The sequence below is a fragment of the Mytilus trossulus genome, chromosome 5 (genome assembly GCF_036588685.1).
Source record: "Mytilus trossulus isolate FHL-02 chromosome 5, PNRI_Mtr1.1.1.hap1, whole genome shotgun sequence".
Classification (NCBI taxonomy): Eukaryota; Metazoa; Mollusca; class Bivalvia; order Mytilida; family Mytilidae; genus Mytilus; species Mytilus trossulus.
This window is the reverse complement of record NC_086377.1, coordinates 57063652-57081849: the sequence shown is the minus strand read 5'-3', so window position 1 is coordinate 57081849 and position 18198 is coordinate 57063652. Positions and strand designations below refer to the sequence as shown.

The 18198-nt window shown below is 32.0% G+C and overlaps 1 protein-coding gene across 2 annotated transcripts; it reads left to right on the top strand.

Moving 5' to 3' along the window:
• Positions 1 to 30: 30 nt before the first annotated feature.
• Positions 31 to 17580, top strand: LOC134718957 (chromatin target of PRMT1 protein-like). Of its 2 annotated transcripts, XM_063581831.1 has the most exons (7): positions 31 to 163; positions 5145 to 5217; positions 9649 to 9814; positions 10255 to 10633; positions 11014 to 11089; positions 11639 to 11695; positions 15539 to 17580. In XM_063581831.1, the coding sequence occupies exons 2-7, from the start codon at positions 5159 to 5161 to the stop codon at positions 15720 to 15722; spliced, it is 921 nt and encodes a 306-aa protein (XP_063437901.1). In that variant the 5' UTR covers positions 31 to 163; positions 5145 to 5158; the 3' UTR covers positions 15723 to 17580. The 2 variants fall into 2 exon arrangements, with proteins under 2 accessions (XP_063437901.1, XP_063437902.1); XM_063581832.1 differs by lacking the exon at positions 11639 to 11695.
• The last annotated feature ends 618 nt before the right edge of the window (positions 17581 to 18198 follow it).

The window sequence follows — 18198 nt, the reverse complement described above, 5'->3', positions numbered from 1 at the left end:
ACAATAACACATTTTTTTATTATTATTTAGAGCCGAATAGTTCTTACAATTTTATCAACTTCCGGTATCGGTTTGTTGACGTTTTATGTTTTGCAGATTTAAAACATCATCCAACTTCATCGAAGTCGATTCGAAACATTAGCAGATTCTAACAAAAAATTATGTATCCTTATCTACTAATTTATATTTTGGTTCATGTTTTACAGATTACAAAGTTGATCATGACTTAGAAAATCAAATAAGCCGACTCCGATGGCAAAAGTTGTCAACCGCTTTAAACGGTCTCCCTTTTCTCCACAAAGGATTATAACTACTCCCAATTGTTTGAAGTTGATCAAACCATGAGAAATACATTTGCCATATTTATCGTGCAGAAATAGATACATTGATTGATTGAATAATGAAAAAAGTAATGGATTTGGTGTTCCCAGCACAAATTTTATATTCCCAAGGCAAAGAACTCAGAAGTGTTATGACAGAAAAGCCTAGCCTATGCTGTCATAAAACTTTCTAGAACTCTGACTCAAAAATCAACCAATCTAAATACTGGATTTAGTCAAATTAGTGTTTCGTTCACAAATTTTGTACTCCCGAGTATTGTGTAAAGTTTTATGAGAGGTCCCAGGGCTCTTGTATCGGGTACATGTATGTTTGCCCTAGGTCCGTTTGCCCGTGGAGTCTGTTAGCCCTACTAAAAAATGATTAATGTTCAGGGCATTGAAGTTGTTTAAACTTATTCAGATATTTCTATGGGATATATTCTTGAAATTTATGGAAAGATTTAAAATTTTATGGCTTGTTTATTATCATTAATTGTTCAATGACAAAATAATTCGGATCACTGATTAGTGTGATACTTGTCTTTTGATGGACTTATAATAAACACAAACGTTTTGTTTTAATAAAATATTCAGCTTGATATCAATAAAAACAATGGTGTACAAACTGTAAATCATGAAACGGATTTACAAGTTTATTTATTATTATACTATGTATGATACTAGTCTCAGTTATCCTGCATACATTCGTGATTGACTGAAGACAATTATTTTGTTAACAAATATCAATAAAGATAAATACCTTGATTGTATTCCAGTATTCTACTCTGCAAATGAAAGGGAAAATGATAAATCGATTGTGGCAATATAAATATTCCCGTCAATTTTTCAACAAACTTCAACATTTTTTTCCTTCAAATTATACAACTAGACAACAATTAGAAAAAAATAAAATCAGGGCTAATGAACCCTTGGCGAACAGGTATCAGGGGCCAGGGCGAACAGGTACTAGGGCATACATGAATCAGGGCGAATGGAACCTGATTCCGGGGCTCTAGAGACCTGAAAATACACAAATGGGGCCTAAATTAAAATATTGTTTGTTTGCCCTTTTCCGACCCTATGTTTTGAAACAGGGTAGGTAGGTAGGTAAAATATTTTATTTTTTTCCCCAAAAAAATAACTTGGCTCGGTAGACGGTATATTATTTGTCATGGGTAGGCAGGTAGGTATTATATTTTATTTTATGGATACAAACTCTGCATAATGTCATTTGTGTCCGTTTTTTTTTGCAAATAAGTTTTCTGGGACTATAAGTTTAAAAAAAAATATCACGTAGAATGTGAAGCTAATTCATATGCACAGTACTATTTTGTTTTAAAATATATAAATATAGAGCTGTGCCGCATATCTTCAACATTTATATGCCTGGAACTTTGAAGAGTTTGAACTTGCACTTATATTCTGTACTACGTACCTTGTATGCTTACCTTAAGATTTTCTGTTAAAGATGACTTTGTACTGATAAGATATGTCCGGACAGACATACGGGTGCAAGTCAAATCGGCACCCATAGAAAAAGTCAAATCGGCACCTATTTAAAGTCAATTCGGCATCCAATATTATTTGATATAATATATGGGACTGGGACTATTATGCTAAGTTAGTAATTTAAGTATACAAGCATAATAGTCTATTTTGGGGGTTGGATTTTACATGTTAAAAAGCATCACACAGTAAAACATACAAAAGTTAAGCATTTAAAGTTTTCTCAACATTATGTGACTGATGTTTTGATAAATTTTCTAAAAGATTCAATTAATTAATAACTTTAATCAAGTACATAGTGAAAACACAACGTAACACAGGCTTTTGTTTCGCATATTTCTGTCATATTTTCACAACTATATGATACAATCTCATAGTGAGAATTAATACAAAAACATTATTAAGACCACAAAAAGACTTTTTATGGATATACATGTTTGTGGTATCAGGAGAAAATTAAAAGTAGAATTTAAACCATTAGGTATCCTCATTTCTATTGTGAGGACAAGGATAATAGCACGAAATGTTAGGTTAAAGCAGAGACATATATATGTCTCTGGTTAAAATATATAAATTTGAATTTAAAGATTGAACTAGAACATTTTTAAAGATTAACTTGTATCACCTGGTGTAAGAAAATGTGTGTCGAAGTAACATTTTGTACACAACATATATATTAAACAAATTTAACATGGGTGCCGAATTGACTACATCAAGTGCTGATTTAACCAGGTGCCAATTTAACTAGGTGCCGATTTGACCAAGTGCCGATTTAACCAGGTGCCGATTTGACTAGAATTCCGACATACATAACAAGTAGAAAAAGTCCCTAGTGTTAAAAAACATTGTGTGTGCCTTTGTTTCCAATAAAAATGCTACAAGACTTAAAACTCTGACAATTGTCACGTATTTTACAATACAATACAATATTTTATTCGCACAAACACATTTACATTAAATGGTTATGGCATACAAAATTAAGACAATAAACTTACAATAGTTAAATTGATTACAATTATATTAGAGTGACAGTGGTATTCACAGCAAAGAAGAAAAAAGGCTATAAATATCAACAGTTAACACATTATTAATGTTCATGAACAATTGAAAAAAGAACACAAACAAAAATTAGGTTGGCATTGCATATTAAAAGAAATACAAGTTATACAGATATTCTTAATAAAAGACAATCATTAATATACTTTATGGTGATTTTTATAATGACTGGTAGACTGCTATTTAAAAGTACAGTCAAATGCTTAAGTGTTATAGTGGACTGCAATTTAATAAAATTGAAATTAAGATTTTTATTAATATTTTGTATATAGGTATCCCTTAATGATGTATAGCATGGACAGATTGAGAAGAAATGGTATTCATCCTCAATTTCTTGTCTGTTACAGGATAAGCAAATGCGTTTACTTCTTTCAATGTTGGTATAACGCCCTCTTTCAATTGCTAGGGAATGTGCACTTAGTTTAAATTTACTGAAAACTGATCGGTCAGTTTTGAATTTACATATATCAATATATGGGGGCCTTTTTCTAATTCTTTTAGTATGACAAAAGAAATTTAATTTTTCACATTTATTGATAGAACAATTTATAATTTGATAAGCCTGGTCATAGATTCTTTGTTGGATACTATTTATGTGATATTTTAAATTAAAAGTATCAAAAGTGAGATGACCAAAACCTAATTTATTTAACCAGTCTTTTACAATGTTAACCCATTTACTTGTTTTCTCTACATTATTAAATATTTTATGGACTAAAGTGTTAGGCGAGTTTACAATATGGTTTAGAAATTTTATAGCTGAAAGCTGAATTTTAAAGTACAAAGGGATTCTGTTTGTCTCAGTTAAACAGGCTACATTTGTTGTTTTGCACTGTACACCTAAAATTTCTTTAATAAATTTAATATGTAAATGTTCAAATGGATCTGAATCTTTGAACACTTGGCTTACACCCCAAACTTCACTCCCATAAAGAGTTATTGGAACAACTAAAGTATCAAATAATTTTTCAAGCATACTGCAGGAATTATCTAAAGAGACTGTTTTTTTAATTTTAAACCAAGCCTTTCTCCCTTTTTCCATAAGATTTTTTTTTGAATGACTTAAACTTCCTGAACAATTTATAGTTATTCCAAGGTAACAAATAGATTTAACAGTCTCAAGATGTTCTTTTTCTACTTTAAAATAATTACAGTGAGATTTTCCATTAGAATTGAATATTATAATTTTTGATTTTTGTTTGTTAACATCAAGTTTCCATAGGGAACAAATGCATTTATAAATGATCTGTATGGACAACTTGGCGATTTTACTGCCAGATATTCTCCACTTTACAGGGTTTTGTCACTTTTGATTCAAATCAGATATAAATAATAAAGCGGCATCGTTAACATAATCATCTCGATCTGCGGATCACAAAAGGCCATCCCTACAAAGAATACACCACGTGTCCGTTCACAAATTAGTTTGTACACACGTTGATAATTTTGTATCAAACGAACTTATTTGTAAATGAACCCTGCTCTTTAATTATAAAGGTACAGAGTAGCGTAGGTCATATCATGATTTCATGAAGCGTTCACATGCTGAACATCGATTTCAAACAAATGCTTTGAAACTTCAAATGCAAGTGTTCATGTCAAACGCTCAGGTAATACCAAACGGACTGGACCTTATACGTTAAAGATAAAACCCGAGAATTCCGGATAAAATAGTTTTGAGCGGGAAATACAAATATAAGATTTTTGGTAGGAACGAAAAAATAAAATAAAATAAAATCGTGCTGGTAAATACAAATAAAAGATTTTCAGGCGCAACGAATTTATAGGGTCGGTCGGTAAAGGGCAAACAATCAATATTTTAATTTAAGCCTGGGCATGGAACAAATCTAGGTTTACAGATGAAAAACCTGAATCTGAGAGAATTTTTTTTCTTTCAAGTTTCTAAGAATGACTAGAATCCTGCTCCCCCAAGTCCAACATATATTACTTTTGTATTTACGGTTTTCCAACCCTACTTCCATTTCCGACATTACCCATTTGGGATTCCTTCTTTACTCAATATTATAATTTGTTTAAACATGTAAAATGTGAATTCCAAATAATGCATATTGTTAACATGTATCAGCATTGATCAAGAATGTACATGATGTAAGAACCAGAATGAAAAAAGAACACGTATGGCAGGTCTACGACTAGCGTCAAATATACAAAGCATATTTTTTTGTATTTTTGCCTGAAACTAGTATGAATTAAATATGATTTACTTCTAGTCATTCCTAATTTCCTTAACAGTTTATTCAGATAATTAAAGAAAGATGGCGGTTCCAGCTAAGATTGTTCTGAAGAGTACCACTAAGATGTCTTTGAATGATAGGTGAGGAGATGGAGGAGAAGCATGTTGCTGGCAGAGATTGCCAGAAAAAGTTGGAAGGAAAGAAATTTAGAGAGAATTTTTACTCTCTATCTGTCATTTCTCTAATGACCAAAGGTCATTTCTATTGACCAAAGGTCATTTCTATTGGCCAAAGGTCATATCTATTGACCAGAAGTCTTCTCTGTGGCTAGATGCCTTCTTTCAAGGCTAGTGCAAAAGAGAATGACAACAAAAAGCTATGCAAGCCAATATGAAAAAATGCCACTTCACAAATGTGCAATTGGGCTCAAAACCTGATTTTGCCACTTAATATGTTATATGAATCAGATTGCATGCTTGCATGCTAGTCTAACAATACACATGTTTTACATGTATGGTTATAAGTAACATGTTCTATCCTGTTGGCCACAGGTGAAAAAGGACAACTAGAGTCAAAGAGGCTGAAATTTGACAAGTGGCAAAACAGAAAGAGTTGCAATACATTGCAATAAGTCTTAAGAGAAGCAATAGTTAACCACAAGCACAGAGCAGTGCCATTGGATCATGTGGATAGCAAAATAACAAAAATCCAGTTACTATACTGAACTTTTCTATGCATGCATGTACAACATTGTACAAGACTATATTTTCTAGATTTGAAAAAGCTTCACTTTAAAGATATTTTCTTGCATGTTTTTTTGCTAAAAGTTAATGTCATATATTAAAGTAATAATGTTAAGACAAATCTGATTTCCTATTTTAAACTCATATAAAGTATAGTCGAAAGCAATAATTAAACGACTTTTCCTTAAATTCAGTTTGAATTTGTTTTTCTTATGTTTAAATAATTTGACAATTAATTTTGAATTGTATTTTTAGACAAAGTGTTAAGTGTAGTATGGTGTCAAACAGTCAAAGAGAAAATAATTTTAATATTTAAATTTGAATTATTGATTGAAAATTATCAAACAGTTTTATGAAAATACTTTTCTTCTGAAGGGGAAATTACTCTTTTCTTTGAAATTTTTCTAGAGTCATTAATTTCATGCAATGGTCACATTGATTTTCTTTCAAACCTATGGGATCAATCATGGCTACTTTATTTCTTCAAAGTCATTGTAAGTTCTATCCAATAACTTCTCTATTGGTGAAATTTAAGTTCCTGTTTTCTGTCACATCATTCTGTTATCACATGACCTTTCACATGATACATGTATCTGCAGATTTGATGTCAAAATTATACATGTGCAGTTCATGTTTGGTCTAATTTGATGTTTTATCTTATATTATGCACTTTACCTATCTCTTGCCAGTTGGGCATCTTGTTAAGTTGAGATGATTTCTAGCAATTTGTATCTCAAGATCATTTCGTGTGACACAGTCTCTAACATTATAATCAAAAGTGGGTCTGCAAGCTGGGCACGATGGGCAAGTCACATTTTAACCAAAGTCTTGTGTCATGAGATCTGCCATTCTGGTAATGAGTTGTATTAAATGACTTTCTGATGATGAGCTTTGTGTCTGATGCTCATACTTTGTAAAGAGTTGTATGTCACAAAATTTTGCCTGTGACATGATTTGATTCACATGACATTTTCTGATGGTCTTTTGTCATCAGATATCTTTAAAACTGCTCTCTTGATTTATCATTATTGTTCAAAGTTGTTTTCAATTTCAGTTCGTGTAGGTATTCTTATTTCTATACTTCATATTGTTAGTGGATCTTGAGTCATACTTTTTCATTATTGCTGTTTTCAAACATTTTAGAATTGTGTATGGTTCAACTCCAGGCCAAGACAAGCTGTTCTTTGACCTATGATTGATAACTTTTTATACTTTGAGACTTGGATGGAGAGTTGTCTCATTTGCACACATACCACATCTTATTTATATTAACCTCAACTACAGACTTAATGACAGTTTATTTTTTTTCAATCAGACAAAGGCGTCACAGGATTAATTGAAGCAAACTTTGGGGAAATTATGACATATGATTATAAGCCTAAAAGTCTGGGAAATATTGTTTCGATATAAAAAAAAAAATGATTTTCACTATAAATTTAAAGTCCTGTTTAACTTTTTGGTAATGAATTACTGATCACTTTTTGTAATTTGTCAATTAATCAAAAGAATATGATTTGGTAGATTCTGTCACAATTTTTTTATTGGATAAGTTTTAAGTGTTACAACTCTGGTATTTGGCAAACATTTTAGAAGAAATGCTCACAAAGTTTCTATTTCTGCAGCCAATTTATGTGGTTGGTCAAGTCATTGGGATTGTTCTTGCGTCATTGTACGTAGCCTGATCAATGTTCAAGACCTTCAATGTATGCAGCTGTTTTCATTTATATGTGCCTTTCAAAAAAATGTTACCGCCAACTGCGTTTAAAGTTATAATTTCTAAAACACAGTCAGTTATTTTTTGACACAGTTAGTAACATACATTGTATTAGAGGAAAAACAGGAAACTAGTGTACAATGATTTATGATATTAATATTGATGATATGTTTTTATAGTCATGACAATGTTTCAAAAATTCTAATGCCTGATCATGATCCAGTTTCTGTATGCAGTCTTCATGGTGAGTGACAGCCCTGGCAGCCCAGGTTAGTAGAATTGCTCTCGGGCCTGTAAAAATTATATCTACAGGCCAACAGAATATAACTAAAAAAAATAAAAATTGAGCTCCGGGCCTGTAGATTTTATACTTCATCATGAAAACTGTGTATGGTGTCAGTATGTAGAAGTTCCCAAAAGTGTCTTTTTGTGGTTCTTACATTGGTTGTTTTATTTATCCTAAAATTAACAAGTCTTCCGGCTCTTTGAAAAAGGTATTGAAAGAGATTTGTCTACCTCTTTGCACCATGTGGTATTGAAAGAGATTTGTCTACCTCTTTGCACCATGAGGTATTGAAAGAGATTTGTCTACCTCTTTGCACCATGAGGTATTGAAAGAGATTTGTCTACCTCTTTGCACCATGAGGTATTGAAAGAGATTTGTCTACCTCTTTGCACCATGAGGTATTGAAAGAGATTTGTCTACCTCTTTGCACCATGAGGTACTGAAAGAGATTTGTCTACCTCTTTGCACCATGAGGTACTGAAAGAGATTTGTCTACCTCTTTGCACCATGAGGTACTGAAAGAGATTTGTCTACCTCTTTGCACCATGAGGTACTGAAAGAGATTTGTCTACCTCTTTGCACCATGAGGTATTGAAAGAGATTTGTCTACCTCTTTGCACCATGAGGTACTGAAAGAGATTTGTCTACCTCTTTGCACCATGAGGTACTGAAAGAGATTTGTCTACCTCTTTGCACCATGAGGTACTGAAAGAGATTTGTCTACCTCTTTGCACCATGAGGTACTGAAAGAGATTTGTCTACCTCTTTGCACCATGAGGTACTGAAAGAGATTTGTCTACCTCTTTGCACCATGAGGTACTGAAAGAGATTTGTCTACCTCTTTGCACCATGAGGTACTGAAAGAGATTTGTCTACCTCTTTGCACCATGAGGTACTGAAAGAGATTTGTCTACCTCTTTGCACCATGAGGTATTGAAAGAGATTTGTCTACCTCTTTTTGAAAGAGATTTGTCTACCTCTTTGCACCATGAGGTACTGAAAGAGATTTGTCTACCTCTTTGCACCATGAGGTACTGAAAGAGATTTGTCTACCTCTTTGCACCATGAGGTATTGAAAGAGATTTGTCTACCTCTTTGCACCATGAGGTATTGAAAGAGATTTGTCTACCTCTTTGCACCATGAGGTATTGAAAGAGATTTGTCTACCTCTTTGCACCATGAGGTATTGAAAGAGATTTGTCTACCTCTTTGCACCATGAGGTATTGAAAGAGATTTGTCTACCTCTTTGCACCATGAGGTATTGAAAGAGATTTGTCTACCTCTTTGCACCATGAGGTACTGAAAGAGATTTGTCTACCTCTTTGCACCATGAGGTACTGAAAGAGATTTGTCTACCTCTTTGCACCATGAGGTACTGAAAGAGATTTGTCTACCTCTTTGCACCATGAGGTATTGAAAGAGATTTGTCTACCTCTTTGCACCATGAGGTACTGAAAGAGATTTGTCTACCTCTTTGCACCATGAGTGATCTATAGCTATATCTTTGACATGAACTGCTTACCCTTTTTGTCCCTTATTTTGCCTAGAGTAATCCTTTAGTTTGTATTGAGTTGTTTGTATTCTTTGACCATCATGACCATTGCAGTTGAATATCTTTTCTTTTTGTCAGTTTGTTTTCTTGTATGCATTACTGTCAGTTTTTTCTAGTGTGGATTTAAGTTTCTGCTTTAAAACTTTGAAATCTTCAAACATTTCCTTCATTCAGAAGTTGCATGTCAAAAAAACAGCCAAACAATGACATACATGTATGTACACAAAATGGCAGCATAACTTTAAATAACATTTCTTTCCTTCGTCCAACCAAAGATTTTCCACGATTCAAGCCACAGTGAGGCAACCAGCTCAGCAAGCCAGCGTGTCAAACATCCGGGCAAAGATGGCAGCCCAGCACCAGGCAACGGCAGCCAACAAGAGACTGGCCATGCAGATGGCAAACAGGCCAAGTGTACAGGCAGCATTGAAAATCAAAAAGGTAAAAAAACTTATTACTATGACTGTTTCTGAATTAGAATTTGCACAAAGTGCAACGAAACCGTGTTGTAATGGACAGTAAGACTATTAAGCTGCAATGCATTCTATTTATTTGTGAGATTAAATATAACAATGATTATAGTGAGGTTCACATTAATATAGATTTTATGCATCACATGTTGAGATAAAGAGTAGCTACCTAATTGAATAAATGCTATATAGATTCTTCCATTCATCAACTGACTAGGAATATCCCAAATAAATACTGTGCCTGCTTAAACCTTGTCTTGGGACAAGAATTGTAAGCAGATTTATCTTGAAAATCTGAAAAATACTATGATTATAATTGCAAAGGAAATATACTTGTCATGCTTGTAGAAAACTTGTAAATGTCCAACACCCAATTTGTTAAAAATTAAAAATTTATTATTACATTTTCAGAAGTCATTGAAGCAAAGACTAGGTTTTGGAAACACCAGTGTCAAGTCTCGTTTGACCCTAGGTGGTCGTGGTGGTGGAGCAATTGTCAGAGGTGGAAGAGGTCAAGGCAGGTTGATGAGAGGTAGAGGTCAAATGAGAGGCAGAGGTCGTGGAGGAAGAGGAGGAAGTGGAAGTACCCCAGGATCTCCAACAGGCAATCAGATGGTACGTGGAGGAAATAGAGGTCAACGTGGTGGGTTTGTCCAGAGAGGTAGAGGTCAACGAGGTGGATTTGTCCAGAGAGGTGGAGGTCAGCAGGGTGGGTTTGTACAGAGAGGTGGTGGTGGAGGTGGCAGAGGAGAAAACAGAGGAAGAAGAGGAGGGATGCAGAGAGGGAGAGGTAACTTAAATTAATAGAAATTTGTGACCAATGAATTATAATGAGTCTACAGTTTGTTTTTTCCATAAAATAGTTCATTATTTTCTGTGAAAAAAGCAAAAGATACCAAAATGTCATTCAAACTCGAAAGGTGATAATAAACTAACAACTAAAAAAAAATCAGAGGATAAACAAAAGTATACAAAACACAACATAGAAAACCTAAGACTGAACTATGTATGATCAACATGACCCCAACATTAAGCCACTGGGTGATCTCTAATAGAACAACAAAAACAGTAACACTAGTCCCAAAATAGAAGATTAAATAGAGCTGTGTTGTTTATATGTTGTTTTTATATTTTAAGAATTAGTTCAATTGACATTTACATATTTTTCAGGATTTCAAGGTGGTAACAGAGGAGGAAGAGGACAAACACAGGGTTTCCGTGGTAACAGAGGATCTGGAGGGTTCAGGTAAACAAACACTGATCACAGATATTTTTTTGAAAGAAAAAAGACCACATATGAAGATTAAATTTATTTTAGCAATTACTAGTCCAGATTTAAAAAAAAACATTTTACAATTTTTTTCCTTTGTTTTTGTTTTAGTCAGAACCATAGGAGTCCTCTATTTGTTATATATTGATTGACCAATTGAGTAAATAGTTGACAGAATTTTACAAGCAGATCTATTATTGTGGATTCATTATTATTCGTTGAATACTCATTTTTGTGGGTACAGTACTAGTTGAACTACAGATTAAAATTAAAATGCTAAACGAATAACAGATTTTCTATAGTATGCAAAAATTTGCAAAACCACAAAATCAAATACATGTATTCACAAATTTTAAAGTTTTTCTTAATCCAATCCATGAAAGAGTAAAATGAATCCACAGTATACAGTGATATTTTTAAGCTGAATTTTTTTTTTAATAACCTGTGGCTTGTGATCATGAACAAAAGTTTCAGAGTTTGATTTTCCAAAATGTATTATATGTATATGTTTATATTGGTTTCTAGAGGTCAGGAACGTGGTCGAGGAGGTTTCCAGCGAGGAAACTTTAGAGGCAATCGACAGTAAGATGGCATGGTTTAGTTACTTCAATCTCCAAACATAAATATGCTTATTTTCTTTTTATCCTGCTTAGGCCATGTACATTTTTTTACCTGATTTTTATGTACTTTGTTTGCAAATTAGATACCTAATGGAGCTAGTTTTTTTTTTTTCACCTTATAAATGCCTGGTTTTAGGGTTTGTCTAAGATATCCTATAAACTTTATCTGTTGTAAAAATGGTGATTAGTCTAATATTTAAGAAAAAGATTAAATATTTGATCTGTAATACAAACCCCCACCCCAACGCATATATATAAAAAAGAGTAAAAAAAATATGCTTTTTGGGTTGGTTATTTTACAAGCTACTTCTCTTATTTGATATATGTGATATAACAAAGACATAAAAGCAAAATGTGCTGGCAGAATTTAAAAAAGAAATTAACAAAAAAATCAATTGTTTGTTTGTAAAATAACAAAAATAATGAACTCCAAAATTCAAAACTCAAATGATAAAACCTATTTGTATCCATTTAGTACATGCTCATATTTAAAGCCATGTCATGAAAGAGAAATAAAATATTGGTCTCATGATTTGTAAATGCACCTTCAATCTATTAAAATTTTCACGGGTAAGTGGTTTTGGCACACACCTCACCTTTACATTCTATGTATTGCTTTAATGTATTTTTAGGTGGTATGGGAGTCTAAAATAAAAATGATAGAATTTGTTCATACTTTGCCAAAATGTAGTATCTATTGATACATGCTCAAAAATATTATGAAAATGATAGGTCACTGAGCATTTTCTCAAGCTACAGGTTGTGGCAAAATGACACATTTAGTATGGATTATACAGCAAAAAACACAATTTTGTGAATAAAAAACAAATAAAATGATAGAATTGTAAAATAAATTAGGAAAAGATAGCTTTCAGACAATGCTTTGAGAATATCAAAAGATAAGATAGGGTCATCGTACATTTTTTCCGTCTAAAGACAAAATGGAAAAATTTCATGAAGATTCCTTTAGACAATGCACTGTTTTAGAGTTTCCTCCCCTTAAAATGCCAATTTTCAAATATTTAAAAACAACCTAAAATAATCATTATTTGTAAAAATATTAATATTTATAAGTTATATTCTTATAAATCAGTTCTTTTAAATGATAATTCACATTAAATATCTGCATTCCCACATCAAATTTTGCTAACTTGATAAAAAATATGTACCTTAGATTTTCTGTTTTTCACAATCCAAGATGGCGTAAGACACCCATACCACCTTAAATTGCTTCAAATTGATATGACTGAAATCACCTAATAACAAAACTAAGGACATTAAAAAACACAAAGTTTTCAGTTTCACCCTTTCTGTAAAACAATTTATAATCTTGGAGATTGAAGTTTTAATACTGTAGTTTGCCTAGACTGTATCAATATATACTTTTACATTAGCACCTTGTAGTGGTTTTGTTTTTGTGTTACTTATTTTGATTTTTATAACAGATGTGTGTAAAGGGTCTAAAGATGGTCATATTTTTTAATTTTTAATTATTTTTTTTTATATAGATTGGACCTTGGTTTTCCTGTTTGAATGGTTTTACGCTAGTTATTTTGGGGCCCTTTATAGCTTGTTGTTCAGTGTGAGCCAAGGCTCTGTGTTGAAGGCCGTACATTATTATTATTATTATACAATATTTATATAGCGCATTATATAATTTGAAAAATTACCCTAAACGCTTAACATGAGTAAACAAAAAATAAGATACATTAGGTAAATTCAAAATATACAATCACATAAATACAATTTCTGAGCAGTGGCGTGTAAAATGAAAACATTGATTGTCGATTAAATAGAATAATATAAAAGAATGTACAACCCACAAAAAAAATATCAAAAATTTTAAATTAATCAAAATGAAAGAAAAGTAAAAAGTTTCCAAAAAATAAAAATGAGTTAAGAAAATAAAATTTCCATGAATATGACCCATAATGGTTTACCTTCTTTTATAGATTGTTATTTGGATGGAGAGTTGTCTCATTGGCACTCACACCACATCTTCCTATATCTATATACAAAGCACTTGTATCTTATTCCCCTTTTCAGAATCTAAAGGACGATGGGAAATCTCATCAATCATACACAAAAATGAAAATTAAGTCATTTGTTTAGAATGTTAAACACCAATCACAAAGCTTTGGTTAATGTTAATGTTTGTGTCATTTTGGTCTTTTGTGGATAGTTGTCTCATTGGCAATCATACCACATCTTCTGTTTTATATTTGGTGTTTGGTGTATGCTATGAATTCAAAAACGGCAAATTCAAATAGAGAAATTATAAAGATTCATAACTTTGTTATAAATGAAGTCAGCATGTCATTTTGTTTGTCATTCTAGATGTGGCTTCCTCAACCCAGCCACCAAATTTGTCAAAGAATGCTGAAAATGGCAATTATCACCAAAAAATCAAATCTTTTTTGGGGTATTTAGACTTTTGGGCATTTGTTAGAGAAAAAGATGCTGAAGGCTAATCTGTAAACTAAACATCCTTCTAAATTATTATTTTATTTGGTTGCCAGTTTGAATTATGTTGCTTGATTTTCTTAGATTTAGCATTTTTGTTCATTTCAAAGATAACAATTAAATTAGTAGAGTTTTATTGCTTTGAGAAAAGTGTTACTGTTAACATAAGCAATCTGTTTTCAAAGTATTACACTTGAAGCTTCCTTTTACAGACTAAATGTCCTACCTTTTGTAAATTTTTTAGCTTATTGAAACAGATTTTTAGTTTGAAATAGATTGTTACATACCTCCGATTAAACCAGTATAACTCTGTCTTAGTTAGACCAGGGTTTTGATGTTCAATTAACAATTATTATTGAACTTTTCCTTATACAATTGTTCAAAATACATGTTGTCAGTTTTCTGTTTACAGTTCTGGTGTAGGCTTGTTTCTGGTTAACAGTGTTCTCACTATGGACTCTAGAAAATCTGTCTGGACTCAAAATTTTGAAAACTTATGAATCCCAAAATGAATAAAATAATGAAAATTTGCTGTAATTTTGACATTGAGACTGGATCACCAAATTACTGTGGATTCATTATAAATCTTTGGATACCAATTTTCTTGTTTCATGGATACAGGTGAACCAAATTTGTTTAAATGTTCAAAGAAATACATACTTCTATAAAGTTTCATCCAGACTGGATCTTGTATCTACAAAATGCTAGGTTTTCACAGTCCACAAAAATTTGGTACCCACAAAAATAAATGAATCCACAGTATATCATCATTTTATAACAACTAATTTATTAAAAATTGATGCCATTTCATGATTTATTTTTACATGGAGACTGAATTACTTAATTATATACTAAAATTTTATCTGCCCTCTATTCATGGCTTAAAATTCTGAGTCCCTGGACTCAACTTGAATAGTCCTTATAGAGAACCCTAGGGTAACACAAGAGTTTAAAATGAACCACAATGCATGTTATTAATGTGTTATCGTTTCCTCCCGAGGGTATCACCAGCCCAGTAGTCAGCACTACGGTGTTGACATGAATATTAATTATATGGTCATTTTTATAAGTTTTCTGTTTACAAAATTTTCAATATCGAAAAACTAAGGATATTCTTACCCCAGGAGTAGATTACCTTATCTGTATTTGGCACAACTTTTTGGAATTTTGGGTCCTCAATGCTTTTCAACTTCGTATTTGTTTGGCTTTTGAACTATATTTTGATCTGATCGTCACTGATGAATCTTATGTAGACGAAACGTGCGTCTGGAGTATAAAATTAATAATCCTGGTACTTTTGATAACTATTATCAGATCTTTTATCATCCCTCTTGTTTTACAGGGCCAGAGGTGCTGGCAACAACAGAGGTCGAGGTGGGTTCAGAGGTGGTAGAGGAGGTCAGAGAGGTCGTGGAGGTCAAAGTCCAATATCAAAAGAGGAACTAGACAACCAGTTGGAAGCGTACATGAGCAAGACAAAAAGCAGCTTGGATGCGGATCTGGATTCGTACATGCAACAAAATTGATGACGGAAGAAACTATAAAAAGAAGGTTGCGTTGACGAATGGCGAAGACATGGAAGAATTAGACTTGATTGAAAATTAGCGTCGTTTGACTTAAACTACACCACGTTTCAGTGCTATTTTGTAATTGGGCTTTGATTACTGAAATTCATTGAAGAATCTGATTGGCAGTAAGACATATTAGTAATTATTGATTAATTACCCAGGGTATTTAAAAGTCGACCTAGAGAATTTCAAGGAGTAGATATTAGAAATGATATGGAAAAACATTGGGACATGGGTTAAAACTCTTAATTTTAACTGGTTTGCTTAAGGTGATAGAGATTAGATATATATTATTCTTTGTATACCTGCATTAGTCTGTTTAATAGAGACATTTTGAATGAATATTTTGCCATAAAGAGTCTATTATTTGAATTTTGAGTTATAAAATAATTTATGTATTCTTGTGAACCTTAGTCAATGTTAGTTTAACGTAGTCAAAAGGAAAAGGAATGGGTGGAGAGAATAGAATTTATATTATATTGTGGGATATCAGTTTTTGTGGAAACAGGTGAACCATGATTTTAAATGTTTAAAAAATAACAAATTATATATAAGCTTTCATGCAGACTTTTTGCAAAACATCGAAATCCAATATCAATAAAAAGGCTAGTTTTCCTGAAAAGATGAAATTTGATACCCATGAAAACATGTTTCCACAAATTAAGTAGCAAACCACAATTTGCAAAGTATTTTTAGAAACTTCTTTTTTTTCAATGTATGTAGCCTGTTTCTATTGAGAAATGTTATATAATGTTGTTGTGTTAAATTTGTATTTTCTTATAAACATTTAACAAATAGTAAATTTATATGATAAATGGCAGGCCTCTTTTTGTTGAAGTAGAAATTATAATGAAAAATCTTATTATTTTTGACTTAAATTTTATATTCATATTTTTTTCGTTAGACATTATACATTTCATGCAAAAGTATTCAGCAATTCTATCATTCATGCATGTGCATTCTTTAAACTGATTATTTTTATTTGAAAATTTTAATGTTCTAGTCATAATGTATAAATATATGAACGCTAGAGAAATATGTTTAGAATGGCCTTCTAAAACTATTGCTTGCATTTGATTTCCTATGAAATACTCATGTTATATAGATATATTTAATTAATATTTTCATGTCTGTTATTTTTCATGGGTTGAATCTAGAATTTGTTTTGAACATTGCATGTAGTCTCCATTCAACTTGCCTAAAAGGAACAAAAGAAAGGCCATCAACAGGGGCGGATCCAGCCATTTTAAAAAGGGGTGGTGGTTCCAACCATATGTCCCCATTCAAATGCATTGATCGTCCAAAAGAGGTGGGGGGTTCCAACCCTCTGGATCTGCCACTGATCAACATTGTTCATTCTCTTTAACAAATTGTCGATGAAGGTTTGATCTTTTCAAGTAAATGTTCTGCTATTCATGATAATGAAGAGCATTTTTGTTAAAAGTGTAGGAAATCATTTAAATCATGTAATCATTGTTAAATTTTTGTTTTCATCTTTTTATGTTTGTTTTTTTGTTTTTTTAAAAGAAAATAACCATTTTTGTGTGTCTTTTGTTGCTCTGTGATTTTTGGAGACAATGTTTAACTTTATGTTCGAAAAGGAGCAAATGGGAAGTGTTTCAGTTATTAAATAATTGAAATGTTTGCAAATCTATAAAAATGACGTACTTATTAAAAGTAATAAAATGCTTTAACATGATTATTGTTTAAAAATATTTCTGTAGATATGTATCAATGTATATCTTTTTTTTAGTTTTTATGTAGAGAATTTTAAAACATATCAATTTTATGAACAAAAGTAAAAAATTCAGAAGTGCATTGTTTAATTTGTTCAATAGAATCATTTGAGAATAGAGAAAGGGACTGGGAAGGTTTCAAAGAAACAGCAGTGTGATAAAAAAGCAAGAGCATTACCTTTTCAGGTAGAACCAATTTTAAAATAAGAAGATGTGGTATGATTGCCAATATGAATTATGATGACTATCTAATGAAGTCCAAACACTAGACATAAACAACTATACACCTAGTAAACTAATATTGCACTTAACACTTTTAAAATAGATCCTTTTAGTCTTGCATAACACTATTCCCTTAGGGTTAACTTTCTTCATACAGTAGCAATACAAGATAAAAAACGTAACTCAAACAAGAGGATGTGTCCTAGACCATGTAAGATGTCAAATATTATATATAATATGACAAGTCCGCTACTGACGAAGTTTGCACTATGTGTGTCAATTTGTCAGTCGTGCAAATCAGTTTTCAACTTTTTGATGTCATTCTTGAAGATGTTGATTTGAAATTTGGTATATTAGTTTTATAACATTGACAAGTTACAGAACAAGTTCAGTAAGCTTTTCTCATCACTTGGCATTTGTCGTCTGTCTTTAACTTTTACAAAAATCTAATTCGAATCTACTATGCCGAATTTAAC